We start from the raw sequence: 18,373 nt of genomic DNA, 5'->3' as shown, positions 1-18,373 counted from the left end.
ATTGTACAACCTGTACTATATATATATACATATATATATATATATATATATATATATATATATATACATATATAGTTTTTATTCATCAGAGTTCCAAATTAATAACTAAGTAAGTAAGTAAGTGTTGGAATAAGCACACTCAGATAGTCTATACATGTAGATGTAAACATAGTGTCTTTATGCTTTTTACATGGTTGCATAAACTGACATCTCACTATAATGCACCTCTGTACCTCAGACAGTATTACACCTTAATATTCAATTGTTACTGCATGATTAAACAAAGAAAAAAATATGCTATATTTCATCAGTACTTGTATGTTGGCCATTTCAGCACTCCACAGAATATGTCAAAGCAGTTTTGTATCTGCAAAATCACCTTTAAATATTTTCCCAGAAATGATCATTCTGAAAGCTGACCTGAACCAGCTGTAAAAGAAAGCATAAATAAATGGATTGAGCATTGAATTTGACAGTGTAAGCCAGTTAAGAGTTTCAAACAGCGGAAGTGGCACTGACACATTATCCAAAAGCTGAAAAGTATAACAGAGAAAGAAAGGAGTCCAGCACATCAGAAAAACTCCCATAACTGTTGCAAGAGTTTTGGTGGCCTTTCTCTCATTTTTACCTACAGTTGCTCCACATTTTGTGCTCTGACATGTTGTGTTCCTGATGCTGCGTGCCTGTCTCTGTGCCACAAGGAAAATCTTCAGGTAGATACAGAGCATTATGATCACTGGGAGGTAAAATGAGAAAATGAGTCCCAAAATTTGTGCAAGTGGAAGATCAATAAAACAATTATCGTCACATTTTTCATGGTTTAATTCTGGAATTAGAAAACCAATGGCTACTGAAACAGACACACTCCAGCTGACCAGGATCATGACCACAACAACTTTAACATTTATCCTAGTTCTGTATGTCAGAGGCTGACACACTGCATAATATCTGTCTATGGAAATACAACATAAATTCAGAATGGAAGCTGTGCTCAGTGTTACATCAAAGCTATCTCTCACTTTGCAAAATAAATGTTCATAATGTAAACATGAACTAAGAGAGAAGGCCATGCTGAGAGGAAAAACTACAACACCAACAAGCAGGTCAGCTACAGCCAGAGAGAGGATGAGAGAGTTTGTAGGAGTGTGGAGCTGTTTGAAGTAAATGATAGAGATTATTACCAGAAGGTTTCCACATACTGTGACAACAGATAATGACCCAAGGAAAATATATATTAAAACACATATTGTAGAAGGAGTGCTTGTCAGTATGAAGGAGACATTATATATTTCATAACAGGGATGTATGTCATTCACATCAGTGCGGTTGACTTCTGGTGCCATGTTTCTTTATTCCTGCAAGAATGTCCATTAAGAATAAATATTTTCCATGAGGAACTAACAACATTAATGCATGAAAGATGTATGTTTATTTTAAAATATTTTGATATTCATGAATGTTAAACTACAATGATAAATCTCTAGAATAAAATATTTTGTTGGTCGTACCTTTTAAATGCTCAAGATAGTTTGCAGTATTGATGGGTGTTCTTCATTACAATGCCACTGTGTACACTGTTTTTATCAACCCCTATCTCATTACCATAATGAACACACTCTGTTATTGTCCAGTCAGCTGTGGGTCTTTTTATTGTGATGATATTAAATGCCAGAGCAACGTACAGAACAATAGATGAAAATACTTTTAAAATCTCGTTTGAATACTTTTATTTTGCCAAATGGAATGGGAAATCCTATTCACACTTTGACGTTTAAAGCACAGCAGAACAAAAAAGAAGGTGGTGTCTGTGCCTTTTTCAGAGATAGATTTCTTTGTAAGAAGCTATCATTTGGTGAGTTCTCACCTTTTGAATATGTCATTTAAAATGGAAATGAAGTTCATTATTGAAGGTCATTACAAATGATTTCAATATACACATGGATAATGTCTGTGAGAAAAATGCCACAGAACTTTCTGCCATACTTGACACATTTGATCTTTCTTAACATGTGAGAGAGCCGACACATAATAGAGGACACGCTTTAGATCTTGTCATTATTAAAGGTGTTAAGATGTCAGATGTCACTGTGCTTGATATTGCTCTATCATGATTTCTGTGTATTTTTTGATTCGTCATTAACTCAAAAAATTGTCCATGGATCAGCAAATGTTGAAAAAAGTACGTTAATGAGAGCACCAAAACACTTTTCATGGAAACTATCACATTTGAATCTGCCATAATTTCAAATCAACCCCAGGTTTCTTTTCAGCACTGTAGCCAGGCTGACTGAGAGTCAGAGCTCTATTGAGCCTTGTATTCCTTTAGCCCTTAGCAGTAATGATTTCATGAGCTTTTTTAATGACAAAATTCTAACTATTAGAGGCAAAATTCATGACCTCCTGTCCTCAGATAGTACCTATCTAACCTCAAACACAGCTGTAAAACCTAATATATATTTAGATTGCTTCTCCCCAATTTCTCTTCAAGAATTGACTGTAGTGATTTCTTCATCTAAATCATCAACGTGTCTCTTAGACCCCATCCCAACTAGGCTACTTAAGGAGGTCTTTCCTTTAGTTAACACTCATATATTAGATATGATCAATATATCCTTATTAACAGGCTATGTACCACAGTCTTTTAAGGTAGCTGTAATTAAACCTCTACTAAAAAAGCCCACCCTGGATCCAGAGGTGTTAGCCAACTATAGACCAATATCTAATCTTCCCTTTAGGTCAAAGATCCTTGAGAAAGTAGTCGCAGACCAGCTGTGTGATTTTCTCCATGATAATAATTTATTTGAGGAATTTCAGTCAGGATTTAGAGTGCATCATAGCACTGAGACAGCTCTAGTTAAAATTACAAATGACCTTCTGATTGCTTCAGACAAAGGACTTGTCTCTGTACTTGTTTTATTAGATCTTAGTGCGGCGTTTGACACAATTGACCATCAAATTCTACTGCAGAGACTGGATCACTTAATTGGCCTAAAAGGTTCTGCATTAAGCTGGTTTAAATCTTATTTATCTGATCGTTTTCAGTTTGTTCACGTTCATAAAGAATCATCCTTACGTACCAAAGTTTGTTTTGGAGTTCCGCAAGGTTCTGTGCTCGGACCAATCTATTTACTCTATATATGCTTCCTTTAGGTAACATCATTAGAAATCACTCTATAAATTTCCATTGTTATGCGGATGATACACAGTTGTATTTATTGATGAAGCCAGAAGAAAGTAATCAATTAACTAAACTCCATAACTGCCTTAAAGACATAAAAACCTGGATGAGCACCAATTTCCTGATGTTAAATTCAGACAAAACTGAAGTTATTGTTCTTGGCCCCAAACAACTCAGAGACTCCTTATCTGATGACATAGTTTCTCTTGATGGCATTGCTCTGGCCTCTAGTACTACCGTAAGAAACCTCGGAGTAATATTTGATCAAGATTTGTCTTTTAATTCTCATTTAAAACAAACCTCACGGACTGCATTTTTTCATCTGCGTAATATTGCAAAAATTAGGCCTATCCTGACCCGAAAAGATGCAGAAAAATTGGTCCACGCTCTTGTTACCTCTAGGCTGGATTACTGTAACTCTCTGTTATCAGGTAGCTCTAGTAAGTCCTTAAAAACTCTCCAGCTAATTCAGAATGCAGCAGCACGTGTACTAACAGGAACTAAGAAACGAGATCATATTTCTCCTGTTTTAGCTTCTCTGCACTGGCTCCCTGTAAAATCCAGAATTGAATTTAAAATCCTACTGTTAACTTATAAAGCTCTAAATGGTCAAGCTCCATCATATCTTAGAGAGCTCATAGTGCCTTATTATCCCACCAGAACACTGCACTCTGAGAACGCAGAGTTACTCGTGGTCCCTAAAGTCTGCAAAAGTAGATCAGAAGCCAGAGCCTTCAGCTATCAGGCTCCTCTCCTGTGGAATCATCTTCCTGTTACGGTCCGGGAGGCAGACACCGTCTCCACATTTAAGACTAGACTTAAGACTTTCCTCTTTGATAAAGCTTATAGTTAGGGCTGGCTCAGGCTTGCCCTGTACCAGCCCCTAGTTAGGCTGACTTAGGCCTAGTCTGCCGGAGGACCCCCCTATAATACACCGGGCACCTTCTCTCTCTCTCTCTCTCTCTCTCTCTCTGGTATTCTATTACTGCATCTTGCTAACTTGGCCATTCTGGATGTCACTAACTCGGCTTCTTCTCCGGAGCCTTTGTGCTCCACTGTCTCTCAGATTAACTCGCAGCGGTGCCTGGACAGCGTGACGTGTGTGGTTGTGCTGCTGCCGTGGTCCTGCCAGATGCCTCCTGCTGCTGCTGCTGCCATCATTAGTCATTAGTCATACTTCTACTGTTATTATACACGACTATTGTCACACATGTATACTGCCAGATATTAATACATACTTTCAACATATTGTACCACAGTAGCCAGAACTATAACTATAATATTATTACTTTCAATAATGTTGTTGTAAGCTACTGTCATTACCTGCATCTCTCTCTCTCTCTCTCTGTCTCATTGTGTCATACGGATTACTGTTAATTTATTATGCTGATCTGTTCTGTACGACATCTATTGCACGTCTGTCCGTCCTGGAAGAGGGATCCCTCCTCAGTTGCTCTTCCTGAGGTTTCTACCGTTTTTTTTCCCCGTTAAAGGGGTTTTTTTGGGGGGAGTTTTTCCTTATCCGCTGCGAGGGTCATAAGGACAGAGGGATGTCGTATGCTGTAAAGCCCTGTGAGGCAAATTGTGATTTGTGATATTGGGCTGTATAAATAAAATTGATTGAATTGAAATCATGTTGATGATCTGTTGAATTCCTGCAAATGTCAGTGATGCTCGTGTTAAGGTGAAATTCATTAGTAATAAGCAAAAGGCATCATGGAGAAACACTCATTCTGTAAGGGTCCAGAAAAGGAAGTGCTGGAAAGCAGAACAAATATGGCGTAAATCAAAGCTCCACATTCACTTTGAAATCTATAAAGAAATATTATGCATTTATAATCAGACCTTGCGAAGTGCAAGGCAATATTTTTCTCTGAGAAAACAATAGAACGCACATGTATTATTTGCTACTGTAGACAGGTTAACTAACCCTCAAGTTCCAATATCTCCAGAACTCGTCTCCACCAGCAAATGTAACGAGGTTGCAACCATTTTTAATAACAAGGTTCAAGACATCAGATGCGTGATTAACTCCTTGATGCTGAAAAATAAAGTACCATCATTGTAGTCTTCTCAAAGTAACTTGTTAGGTATGACAGAATTTAGGTCAGTCAATGACAAAACACTGGAAGAAATTGTCTCCAGTCTCAGTTCTTCCACTTGCTGACTTGATGTTTTACCCACTAGCTTCCTTAAAACTGTGCTGAGCAGCCTGTTAAAACAGCTTACTGTAATAGTTAATGTCTCCATCCAATCTGGTACTTTTCCAAATGCTTTGAAAACTGCAGTCATCAAGCCTCTCCGAAAGAAGAGCAGTCTTGATGCCACTGTACTGAACAACTATCAGCCTATTTCAAACTTACCGTTCTTAAGTAAGGTTATCGGAGGTTGTCTACCAGCAATTTAGCAACTTTCTGCTGCTGGATGTAAGTGCTGCTTTTGACAAAGTGGACCACACAATTTGTTACAAAGACTAGAAAATTGGGTCGAACTTTATGGAACTGTCCTTAAATGGTTCAAGTCATATCTTCATGACAGGAAGTACTTTGTCTCGATCGGTAACTACTAGTCAGAGCAGATGGCCATGGCATGTGGGGTCCAACAGGGATCCATTGTGGGACCCCTCTTATTTAAAGGGATAGTGCACCCAAAAATGAAAATTCAGCCATTATCTACTCACCCATATGCCGACGGAGGCCCTGGTGAAGTTTTAAAGTCCTCAAATCCCTTGCGGAGATCAGCAGGGGGAGCGGCTAGCACACCTAATGGTAGACGGCGCCCGAGCACAGAGAAACAGTCAGAGCTGCAGGCTACGGTGAGGCTAAAAACAGAGTTCGTATGACGTTTTTTGAACCAACTTTTTATATTGCGGCTGCAGCACACTTGGATCACTATGGATGAGCAGTATAGAGATACTCTGTGGATTCAATTTTGTGTTCTTGGACGTTATTCTGGGGCGCCGTCTACCATTAGGTGTGCTAGCCGCTCCCCCTGCCAATCTCCGCAAGGGACGTGAGGACTCTAAAACTTCACCAGGGCCTCCGTAGGCATATGGGTGAGTAGATAATGGCTGAATTTTCATTTTTGGGTGCACTATCCCTTTAATTCCCCTATGCTTCCATTAGGCGGAATCATACAAAATAGCCTACCATAATTATGCAGATGACACACAAATATACAAACCACTTTCATCAGGTGATTATGGACCTGTAAAACGCCTGTTTCACTGTACTGAGCAAATAAATGATTGGATGTGTCAAAATTTTCTCAAACTCAACAGAAATAAGACCGACATAATTGTCTTTAGACCACTGTGTCAGCTCTCACCTCAGATTCCTCTCTCTTACTAGTAAGAGTCAAGCAAGAAACCTCGGTGTTATCCTGGACTCAGATTTGAATTTTCACAGCCACATCAAATGTGTAATGTCATCTGCCTACTGCCATTTAAAAAACATTGCTGGAGTCAGAGTAATAAGGTCACAGCAAGACCTTGAAAGGCTCACCCACGCCTTTATTTCCAGTAGATTAGCAATTGCAATTGTCTGTTTGTAGGACTTTCAAAAGAAGCTGTTTCAGAATGCTACTGCTAGGGTCCTGACACAAACTAGAAAATAACCACATTACTCCAGTTCTAAAATCCTTACACTGGTTACCTTATCTAAGGCTGGTGCACTGACCATCCCAAATGCATCACAAACCAGGAATAACCTCCCAAATGATGTTAGTCAAGCCCAGACTCTGACCACTTTGGGAACTGCCCATTGGTTCGACAGCCCATTGGTTCGACATCCCATTGTTCCGACCATATTAAACTCATTGTTCCTAAGTCCGTTCCGAAATCATCATGATGCCCTGTGGTTAAGGTCTGGTTAGGTTTAGGCACAAAAACCACTTGGTTAGGGTCAGGAAAAGATCATGGTGTGGGTTAAAATGAAAAAGAAAGTGACAAACACATAAGCCGTGAGCCTGCTCCGCCTCAAGCCGGTCGCGGCAAACCATACGCCCGCCGCGAGCCGTTCAGCACCGCGGACAGTCAGACTTATGGGATGTCGAACCAATGGGCTGTCGAACCAATGACATGGACCCGACCACTTTTAAGTCAAACCTAAAAACATTCCTATTTTACACTGCCTAGTCCACCCTGTAATGACTGCAACCTTATTTAAAAACTAAATTTTAAATCATTTTAAATAATCTCTATATCTTTGCACCTCTTGTCTGAACTTTTGCTATTTTTAAGGATTTTTTCTATTGTAAATCAATTACTAATTGAAGAAAATTGAAGAAATTGAAGAAAATGTGGAATGTTTACTTGTACCACGTGGGGAAACAGCAGACGGCGTAACCACTGTTAGCACTGGGCTAACGGAAGACCACCAACACAGCTTACCGGAGGCCAATCCAACACACCAGGCCCAGTGTTTGGGCCTGCGCTGGTAAGTCTCGTTGACCAACTCTGACATGTGTGTATGGCCTTATAATCGAATCTACTCTCCACCATGGACTGCCTCTGTGGAGCCCTCGTGAGTAAGTCTCACCCTGTGCAACTGTCTCTGTTTACCTCACCGGCCTACAGCTACCACCACAACTATAAACCTTCACCTGTTTCGACTCCATTACTGGCCACAGTTGTGTTTATTCCTCCCCAGAAAACCTCCACCGACCCCACTGTGACATGCCTCCACTCACCTTGCCTGGTTGTGACAGCTGCCACCAGCTGAGCCAGAGGATTAACAAGCTGGAAGGGAGGATGTCCATGCTGTACCAGCTGAGGGTAGAGGAGCAGATCATGGACTCAATGGTCGTCGCTTTGGGTCCCGCTGCTAACTCCACATCCATGGGAGAACTATACTCAACTGTCCCCCTCCCGTCTCCGAACAGCGCAGCCATCACAGCAACAGCTCACCGGTCCTGGCTAGGAGCGAAGCCCAAGGCTCTGGTTAACTTCACCCCGCTCCCAGATCCCGTCGGGAGAAATCGTGGACTAATGTCTGGAAAAGTACACGAGATGGAAAGCCTCAACACAGCTCACCTTCGTCTTAGCCCCTCCAGTTGTCCAATATGTTTTCCATCCTGGATGAGGATCATTTTCCCCCACTTAAAAATGACAACTCTCCTCCGTCATCACAGCCGGCTTCCTCCATTCAATCACACAATCAAAAGTTCCTGAAAGAGGCTGTGCCCAAACGCTCTGGGATTCCTCCCCGCTCGGAGCCCGTGTCGGGGAATCCCTCTCCTGGCCCAACTGCTGCTGTCCCCTCCGCCAACCTGGTCCGTCCTCACTCCACGTCCCCTTCTCACAGTGCTGACTCAGACTCCATTCTCCCAGGCAATGGGAACCAGCAGTCGCTACCTCCTCGTCCACTCTTCTCCCCATCCACATCAATAGTTGGAGACTCAATAATCAGAAATGTGTTGAAAATGTGCTTTTTCAACACTGCCACACACTGTTTCCCTGGGTCCACAGTTCCCATCATACTCAGAAAACTCCTGGCGCTGCTGTGCTGTCTTCCATCCTCCATAACACAAGTGGTTTTTCATGTTGGCTCCAATGACACCGCTCATAGACAGTCTGAACTGACAAAAAATGACTTTAAGGACCTTTTAAACTTTTTAACCAGCTGCGGGAAATCTGCTTTTATTTCCGGGCTGATTCCCACCGCGGCCCGCAGAGCAGAAGGTTTTTCAAGGATTCTCAGCCTCAATACCTGGTTACAGTCCACCTGCTTCACTCACAATATTAACTTCATAGACAATTTTAATCTGTTCTGGAACCACTCCCTCCTTCTCAGAGCTGATGGCATCCATCCAAACGGGCACCGTAGCCACATGCTAACGGCTAACGTGCAACACGCCATCCAGACTGCTACACGTTAACGACTGTTTACCCGCCACACCCCCACCACTCACTCTTCTTCTCCTTCCAAAGCTCCACTGGCACCTCGCTGCTCGTTTTTGCCCTCTAGCTCCCCTCCTCGGCCTCACCAGTCTTTACAACTACAACCTGTTATTTCTCTCATCCATACCATCATCAGATGCAGGCACCCCCGTCCACCCAGCACAAGACATATTGATCTGGTCAATCTCCATCCACTTCCCAGGTCCCCACAGTCAAACACAAATTGGCTATATTCAGCACCCGCACCCTCAAAAACAAAAGTCTCATTCTCAATGAATTCATAACGGACAATAACCTGGACTTTCTCTGTCTCACTGAAACCTGGCAAAAACCTCTGGACTACTTCTCATTAAACCAAACCACCCCTACAGGATACACTTACAATGGACAAACCCCGTACAGAAGGCTGGGGAGGTGGCATTGCTGCCTTCTGCAGAAAACAATATCAAAACAACCACCATCTCCATCCCTTCTGCCCCCTCATTTGAACACCTCACCTTCAAACTCTCTGGTCCCTGTCCTCTGGTCACAGCCATCATTTATCGCCCCCCCCAAGCCACATCCCTATTTCCTCTTTGGTCTTGCTGACTTTTTGACCCAGTTATCTGCCATCTCATCATCTGTTCTCCTCCTGGATGACTTCAATCTACACATTGACAGTACAGACAATAAACCTGCCACAGAATTTCTGGAACTGCTACAATGTCTCAACTTCACCCAACACATTAACTTCTCAACACACAACCGTGGTCACATTCTGGACTTGGTCTGCTCCACTAATCTCAACATTCAACAGTTACCTGGCCACGATCTACACATCTCTGACCACCTGGCAATCACTATGGACGTAGACATCCCTATCCCCACCACAAAACACAACCAGACCATAACTTTCAGAAATCTTAAATCCCTCTCTCCCTCAGCTCTCTCAGCCTCACTCACCCATTGTCTGTCTGCCTCACCTCCCCCACCGTCTGATGACCCCGCTGACCTGGTAAACTACTTCAATGGCACACTGTCCTCCTGCTTGGATCTGCTTGCCCCCAAAACCGTCTCATTCACTCACTCTGCCCTCTGGTACACCCCCGCACTTCGCCAAATGAAGACCCGGAAACGACAACTTGAAAGACTGCAAGAAAACCGGTTTATCAGTTCACCTTCTAGCCTACACCGACCCCCTACAACAATACAAAGATGCACTCAACGCTGCCTGGTCCACTCACTACTCTCACCTATCCACTCTGGTTCCAACAACCCCAAGGTTGTTGTTCTCCACCATAAACCCCCTCCTCAAACAACATGACAACACCTCCTCATCATTCATCACTGAAAACTGCCAATCCTTCTTAACATACTTCCAAACAAAAATAAACACCATCTACAGTAACCTCAACACCTCCAGGATCCCTCCCATCTCCCCACCTGCCTCACCACCCATCACCATTCAGCCCCTGTCCCACTTCTCTCCAGTATCCCCAGGACAGTTAACAACCATCATGACTGGACTAAAAACCTCCACCTGCACTCTGGATCCCATACCATCCACACTCATTAAGGACTGCGTCCCTGTTATGTCCCGACTCATTACTGGTATTATTAACGCCTCCCTCAGCTCTGGTTGCGTCCCCAAAATCCTCAAACTGGCTGCCATCACACCAATCATCAAAAACCTGGTTTAAACCCTGACAATCCAAGTAACTTCCGCCCCATCTCCAATCTCCCCTTCCTGTCAAAAATCCTGAAACATTCTGTCGCTTCACAACTCAGAACCCACCTCACTTCCAATAACCTGTTTGAAACTTTCCAATCCGGTTTCCGTTCAAAACATAGCACTGAAACAGCCTTCCTGAAAGTCACCAACGACCTCCTCCTCTCCTTAGACTCCGGACACCTCAACATTCTCATCCTCCTTGACCTCACAGCAGCCTTCGACACCATCAATCACTCCATCCTGCTCTCCCGACTGGAATCATCTCTCCACATCACCGGCACAGCACTCTCCTGGATTCACTCCTACCTCATCAACCGACATCAGTTCATCAGTATAAACAACTGCACTTTCCCCACTGCTCCCCTGTCCCAATGTCCCAAGGCCCCAGGGGTTGGTGCTTGGTCCCCTCCTCTTCATCCCCTACATGCTCCCCCTTGGCAAGATCATCCGTCGTCTCAGCCTCCAGTTCCACTGCTACGCTGACACCATCCAACTGTACATCTCCACCAAAACCATCACCAACACCACCCACTCCACACTCACCAACTGTCTCACTGAAATAAAATCATGGATACAAACAAACTATCTCCAACTGAACAGTGACAAATCGGACATAATCATCATTGATCCCACATCCCGCACCAAAGCCACCCACAACCTCTGCCTCACCTTTGATAACTGCACTCCAATACCATTTACAAGGACTCTTTGTGGGCGGTCTGAGAGTAAATCTGATTCAATGAATAATGCCACCATTAACACTAGAACCGCTACGACGATCTGACAGACCATTTGGGTTTTTATAATGAAAATAACTCTGTTTAGATAAAACCTACAAGCTTCTCTTCCTATGACTTTTCCTAAAAATATGTCTTGTATGTTTTCTGAAGCCTATAAGGTACAAAAATGAAACACACTAGACTTCTGAGCATTTATACCTCCGACCGCGGCAGCGGTCACACAGACCACTGCTGAAAATGATATATTTTGATACATTTGACACCTTCTGTCCTGCCAGGGATGCAAGCGCCCTGTGTGTGGGAAGTGCACTGCAAGGGTTGACAACTTTTGCCCAGGGTGTCTGCCTCATTAGATGCCGTTCGTGCTCATTGTTTGTTCACCAATGCGTCCGTTATGTTCTGAGTTCTCTTTGTTATCTTTGTACACAGTTTGACAGTGCCCACATTGCCTTATTGTTGTTGTTGTTGTTGTTTTCCAATTGTGTTTTCATTCCTAATTAATGTTCATTCATTCATTCAATCGCGTGTTCAGTGTGTGTGTGTGTGTGTGTGTGTGTGTGTGTTAGTATGTCAGAGAGGAGGAGTATCAATAAAAAAAAGTTTCCACTAATTAAAAAAAAAAGTTTCCACTAATTATTTTGGTGTTTATTCTATTCTATTCTATTCTATTATTTATTTATTTATTTATTTTTTATTAAAATGTGTAATATAGCCAACAATATTATAGACCAAAAGCTAATCTAATTTATTATTGCAGAATGTATTTAGCAAATCATCACTTTGAACTGGAGACACGGCGCAGCAGCAGCGCTGCAGGGGAAAAAAAAGGCATTATAAAAAGCCAACAAATAGTGTTAATTAATTGACATGAGACACTGGAGAGGTTGTCAGTCCTACTCTATAGTCTGTAATATTTTTTTATTTTATCATAACTTCTCGGAAATTACTCAAAAATGCATTTTTTGTGTGCTTCTGAGCACACGGGCAGCATAAACAATGAAGTTACATATGATGGTCTGGCAGATTGTTGCGGCACTTGGAGGGGCGCTGTAATCCTGGTGGTCCTAGTGTTAACCCATAGATGGATGAGTCGCTGCAAAAGGATATGTATTTGCATGGTGTTAAAAGCAGATGTAAAATCAATAAAAAGAATTCTAATGTAGTGTGTGGGGGCTTGTAAATGCTTTGTTGAACAAGGTTACAGTCATATCATCTCTGCCCCTCTTACTTTTATATGCAAACTGTAGGTGGTCAAGGCCGTTCGATGTAGAAGCTGTCATATGTCTACTCAAAACTCTCTCCATGCACTTACCTATAATGGAGTAAGTACAATGGGCCTAAAATCTTTTAATTCTGAAGCCCCTGGCTTTTTAGGAATGGGCACAATGTTTGACATTTTATCCAAATTTTGGGTACAGTACACGAGTCAAGCAGGATCTGAAATAGTTAAGTCAAAACTCCTTAATTGCATAGTACAATCTTTTAACACTCTGCCTCTAAGGTCATCAGGCCCGGGTGCCTTATTGGGTTTTATACATGTCAGACTTGAGGCAATTTCATGTTGTGCGAGTGTCAGTGGAACATACTGTGGGATAGAATTAGACACTTCATCCTGCTCAGTACAGAAATTTGTCTTATCAAATCAGCTATAAAATAAGTTTAATTCATTAGCCCAGGATGGAGAAAGGTGGGTCACAGGGGCATATTTCTGCTTTGCCTCCCTCCCCATCATTTGATTTAAATCTTCCCATGCTCTTTTAGCACTGCCAGAATAGAAGTGTTTCTCTACTTTATTGTTGCACTCTATTTTTGCTTTTTTCAATTTAGCTCTTAATTCACATCTCTTCTCTTTGAGAAGTTCTGTATTCCCATTAACAAAAGCATTCATTTTTTTCTGATTTATACAGTCCTTTAAGTCACTGAAAAGTTTGTCACTGGCATCAATTTTTACACTGCCAATCACATGAATATGGTGTATATAAGTGTTGAGTCAGAATTTTTTTAGTTCCTACGTTCCCTGAAGGCACTGTCACTCATGATTCCACGCCCCTCTCAGTTCCCCATGCCACATCAGGGTCAAAACATAAGACCTCAAATGTTAAAATATATATGTATATGGAAGTGAAAAGTGAAAATAAATTATTCATTCAAAAGAATTACCAAAGTGAATCAAAATTATATTTAACCTGAAAAAACGTTTCATATACTTATTTTGAATACATTGTTGTATTTTTCAAAATTCAAGATCAACACATGAATTTTCAGTTTCAAATTTTATTTTTTCAAGTACAAAACATTTGACCCTAATGTAGCTGCATACAAAGGCCATTGTTCATTTGATCCGTTTGATTTGATTTTGTCTAAATTTAGTTTTTTGATATTTTGATTTTTGATCACTAAATTGAGGACAAATAGCTGCTACAAGCGCGTTGTTGTAGCTTTCTCTGGTCTGGTCCAGGTATATAGGGTAATATGATGGTGATCTGGCCAAGTTCTCTAGGCAAGTAGAAGGGTCGAAAAGATACCACCAGGATTTCATAATCGTGGGTGCAGACTTTCTCCAGAACAGTGTACTGTGTGGCCCATCAACTGTCAACAAAAAGACACATGCCACCACCAACTGATTTCCGTGATGGTGTATTGTCCCTGTCCACCCTTATCAATGTATAACCGGGCAGGTTTGGATTCATCATCCCCTCTTTTAGCCAGCAGAGGCAGACGGAGTGACATGCAGCCAGGTGCCATAGGCTGGTGTCGAACCCGGTCCGCTGCAGCAAAAGCCTTATATATATAAGGCATCTGCTCTATTCACTAAACCACCAGCACTCTGTTAACAAGGATTCTGTTGGCTAAAGTTCACATGCAGTCTTGTCAAACTGTTGGGTAAAAGCTGATATTCCCTGAGATAAGCTCTCATTGTTGTGCAACAATGCTTTCATTCAGTAGGCTACAAAATCAAATGATGAGATGACTTACTGTACACATGTGATAAGGCACCCCTGTCTTGTTTGTGCACCCTCTTCTTGCTGCAGTCTGATCACCTGTATCTTACCCGGATACAGCAATGCGATTTTCCGATTGGCTGATAGGTAGCTGTATGTCATGTTTTGATTGGCTGATGGGTAGCTGTGTCTTATTTTTATTGGCTGGAGCGTGGCAAGCGCTTGATGAGCTCTGCGGTACCCACAGCGTCTTGCAACATGTTCCACTGCATATGCTGCGATGTAACTCGGTGGGCGTTATCATAATAATATTTGTATGCGTGAGAAATACCAGGTGTGGCGGGTGAGCGTGTCTCACACTCTCAAAGCGTGAGACATGAGAGCCCTGAAATAGACATGCCAAAAAGGGTGAAACACAGTGTCAGCAGCAGCACCCTGCTTCTCCATAATACATATGATGATGACATTTTGGCACTAACTAACTCTCTATAAAGTAGTGGCTATCATTGCTGGAAATCATATTTGGAGGTCAGGTCACATTCACCCTCTGTACTCTCTTCAATCTTCATTTTGATAAAAAATAAAATAGAATTGATGAGCCTCAGTTAATCTTACTTAAAGAAATGTTTATTACAACACAAATCTGATAAGAGAAGCTTCTGGCACAGCACGTGTGCATGGACAGAGGTGTGCTAAAAACTTAACAACAGAATAATTATTTAGCCTTATTGCTGTGACATATCACCGCCATACTGCGGTGATACGTCACTCTGTCACTGCTGTGAGAAGAAATACATACCGTCACAGCCCTACTCCATATATGGAACTTGGCCTTCAGTTTGTAGATGGTACTTAGGCTCACTCCAAATAATGCTGCAACTTGGTTGTGCCGAACACCAACTTAAAGTTGCCCTATCGCATGGGCCCTATCCAGATCAGTCAAAAGTGGAATGCCGATTCCTGGAGCAGACACCAACTGACACTGTAGCAGGGCCCATGCTCACAGGTACAAGAAGCTCAAAACAAATGTCAATAGCAGAGGAATGGCAGAGAAGATTTGATAAATTTTTCATGGACACAACCCACATACTCAGCTCTGCTGCTCATTCCACAAATGCATGTTCCTTACAAATGTGGCGCCATTTAAAAGGGAAATAAACAGGCTTTCCAACGGTATAAGATTTATTGCCAAGGAGCATTGTTACAACAAAGAAATAATCTACCAAACAAAAATTTCCTTACTTTCTGTGCTTAGTGAGTGAGTGAGTGAGTGCTACAGATACTACAGATGCATTTTTACTATTTTCCTTTTTGCTAAAAACAGTCTATAAACTCAAACAAGATCAATATCATGTTAAATAGTTCCCTTGATGAAAGCATCATATTGTTCCAGCAAGTGTTGGAAAAGACACACCCAGAATATACTGTACATGTAGATGTTCACGGGGCGGCACGGTGGTGTGGTGGTTAGCACTCTCGCCTCACAGCAAGAGGGTTGCCGGTTCGATCCCGGGCGTGGGAGCCCTTCTGTGCGGAGTTTGCATGTTCTCCCCGTGTCAGCGTGGGTTCTCTCCGGGCACTCCGGCTTCCTCCCACAGTCCAAAGACATGCAGATTGGGGACTAGGTTAATTGGTAACTCTAAATTGTCCGTAGGTGTGAATGTGAGTGTGAATGGTTGTTTGTCTCTATGTGTCAGCCCTGTGATAGTCTGGCGACCTGTCCAGGGTGTACCCTGCCTCTCGCCCGATGTCAGCTGGGATAGGCTCCAGGCCCCCCGCGACCCTCAAGAGGATGAAGCGGTTAGAAGATGAATGAATGAATGAATGTAGATGTGTGCTTAAGCCTTTTACATGGTTGCATTAATTGTTGTGCAATTTTTTTTTCTGTACTGACTTCTTTGTTGACTATTTCAGCACTCCACAGAATATGTCAGAGCAATTTTGTGTTTGCAAAATCACCTTTAAATATTTTCCCAGAAATGATCATTCTGAAAGCTGACCTGAACCAGCTGTAAAAGAAAGCATAAATAAATGGATTGAGCATTGAATTTGACAGTGCAAGCCAGTTAAGAGTTTCAAACAGCGGAAGTGGCACTGACACATTATCCAAAAGCTGAAAAGTAAAACAGAGAAAGAAAGGAGTCCAGCACATCAGAAAAACTCCCATAACTGTTGCAAGAGTTTTGGTGGCCTTTCTCTCATTTTTACCTACAGTTGCTCCACATTTTGTGCTCTGACATGTTGTGTTCCTGATGCTGCGTGCCTGTCTCTGTGCCACAAGGAAAATCTTCAGGTAGATACAGAGCATTATGATCACTGGGAGGTAAAATGAGAAAATGGGTCCCAAAATTTGTGCAAGTGGGAGATCAAAAAAACAATTATCGTCACATTTTTCATGGTTTAATCCTGGAATTAGAAAACCAATGGCTACTGAAACAGACACACTCCAGCTGACCAGGATCATGACCACAACAACTTTAACATTTATCCTAGTTCTGTATGTCAGAGGCTGACACACTGCATAATATCTGTCTATGGAAATACAACATAAATTCAGAATGGAAGCTGTGCTCAGTGTTACATCAAAGCTATCTCTCACTTTGCAAAATAAATGTTCATAATGTAAACATGAACTAAGAGAGAAGGCCATGCTGAGAGGAAAAACTACAACACCAACAAGCAGGTCAGCTACAGCCAGAGAGAGGATGAGAGAGTTTGTAGGAGTGTGGAGCTGTTTGAAGTAAATGATAGAGATTATTACCAGAAGGTTTCCACATACTGTGACAACAGATAATGACCCAAGGAAAATATATATTAAAACACATATTGTAGAAGGAGTGCTTGTCAGTATGAAGGAGACATTATATATTTCATAACAGGGATGTATGTCATTCACATCAGTGCGGTTGACTTCTGGTGCCATGTTTCTTTATTCCTGCAAGAATTTCCATTAAGAATAAACAGTTTCCATTCAGAACTAACAACATTTTAAGTATGAAAGCTGTATGTTTATCTTAAAATGTGGTGACATTCATTGATGAAAACCTACAACAATAATCTCTGGAAAAAGATTTCTTCTTTTTCGTACCTTTTAAATGCTCAAGATAGTTTGCTGTATTGATGGGTGTTCTTCATTACAGTGCCACTGTGCACACTGTTTTTATCAACCCCTATCTCATTACCATAATGACTACACTCTATTATTGTCCAATCAAAAGTGGGACTTTGTAATGGCATTAGATACCAGACAAACATACAGAACTGTATATGAGAATTTTTTTTTTTTTCAGTCCTTTATGAATTATTTTATTTTCACCAAATGGAATGGAAAATCCAATTCACCTCTCGGTAGACTGGCTATGATCTTTGTAAGAATAGGGCCACTCTGACAAGTTCATGTCAGGTTAGACCCAATGCAGTAATATCATGATGTCATGATGGAAAAGAAATTGCTATTTTACAGTAATAGCAGCTGCTAAAGTTGTAGTGACAAATGGTTTGTAGAACAAACTTTATTTTGGTGTAACAGTCTCTTGCAGAATCAACCCCAAAAACGCCTTCCAGTAATTGTTGTCAAGTGTTAAAACTACACAGCACTTAAACTACACTATGCAGCACCTATTGTAAATAATTTTTTAATAATTTAGAGCAAGACAGATAATTCAAACATAAATAAAGAGAACTTCATGAACTAATCCCACAATATAAGTTGGATTGCCAAGGCACACGGCTGCAATGATCTTTTTGCTGGTGTTGATGTTCATGTTGGCAGTGAGAAAAATGTTTTGATTATAAAAAAATTACATTCCTCAAGAGCATATTCCCCTCTTCTCTCCACCTACTCAGTTTCCCCATCACTGAATTGGGCTCACAAGACCATTTTCAGATGAGGTTTCATGACTG

General features: G+C 41.6%; 2 protein-coding genes across 2 annotated transcripts; both read right to left on the bottom strand.

Moving 5' to 3' along the window:
• Window positions 1-350: 350 nt before the first annotated feature.
• LOC125896810 (trace amine-associated receptor 1-like) lies at window positions 351-1,343 on the bottom strand. Its single transcript, XM_049589682.1, has one exon. It carries the CDS (start codon window positions 1,341-1,343, stop codon window positions 351-353), a length of 993 nt encoding a protein of 330 aa, XP_049445639.1.
• Window positions 1,344-16,400: 15,057 nt separating this feature from the next.
• On the bottom strand, window positions 16,401-17,393 carry LOC125896809 (trace amine-associated receptor 1-like). The gene has a single exon (XM_049589681.1). The coding sequence runs from the start codon at window positions 17,391-17,393 to the stop codon at window positions 16,401-16,403; it is 993 nt and encodes a 330-aa protein (XP_049445638.1).
• Window positions 17,394-18,373: the final 980 nt, after the last annotated feature.

This window comes from Epinephelus fuscoguttatus, linkage group LG11 (genome assembly GCF_011397635.1).
Source record: "Epinephelus fuscoguttatus linkage group LG11, E.fuscoguttatus.final_Chr_v1".
Lineage (NCBI taxonomy): Eukaryota > Metazoa > Chordata > Actinopteri > Perciformes > Serranidae > Epinephelus > Epinephelus fuscoguttatus.
Note: the sequence above shows the minus strand (reverse complement) of the source record. Positions and strands in the feature narration are given on the sequence as shown.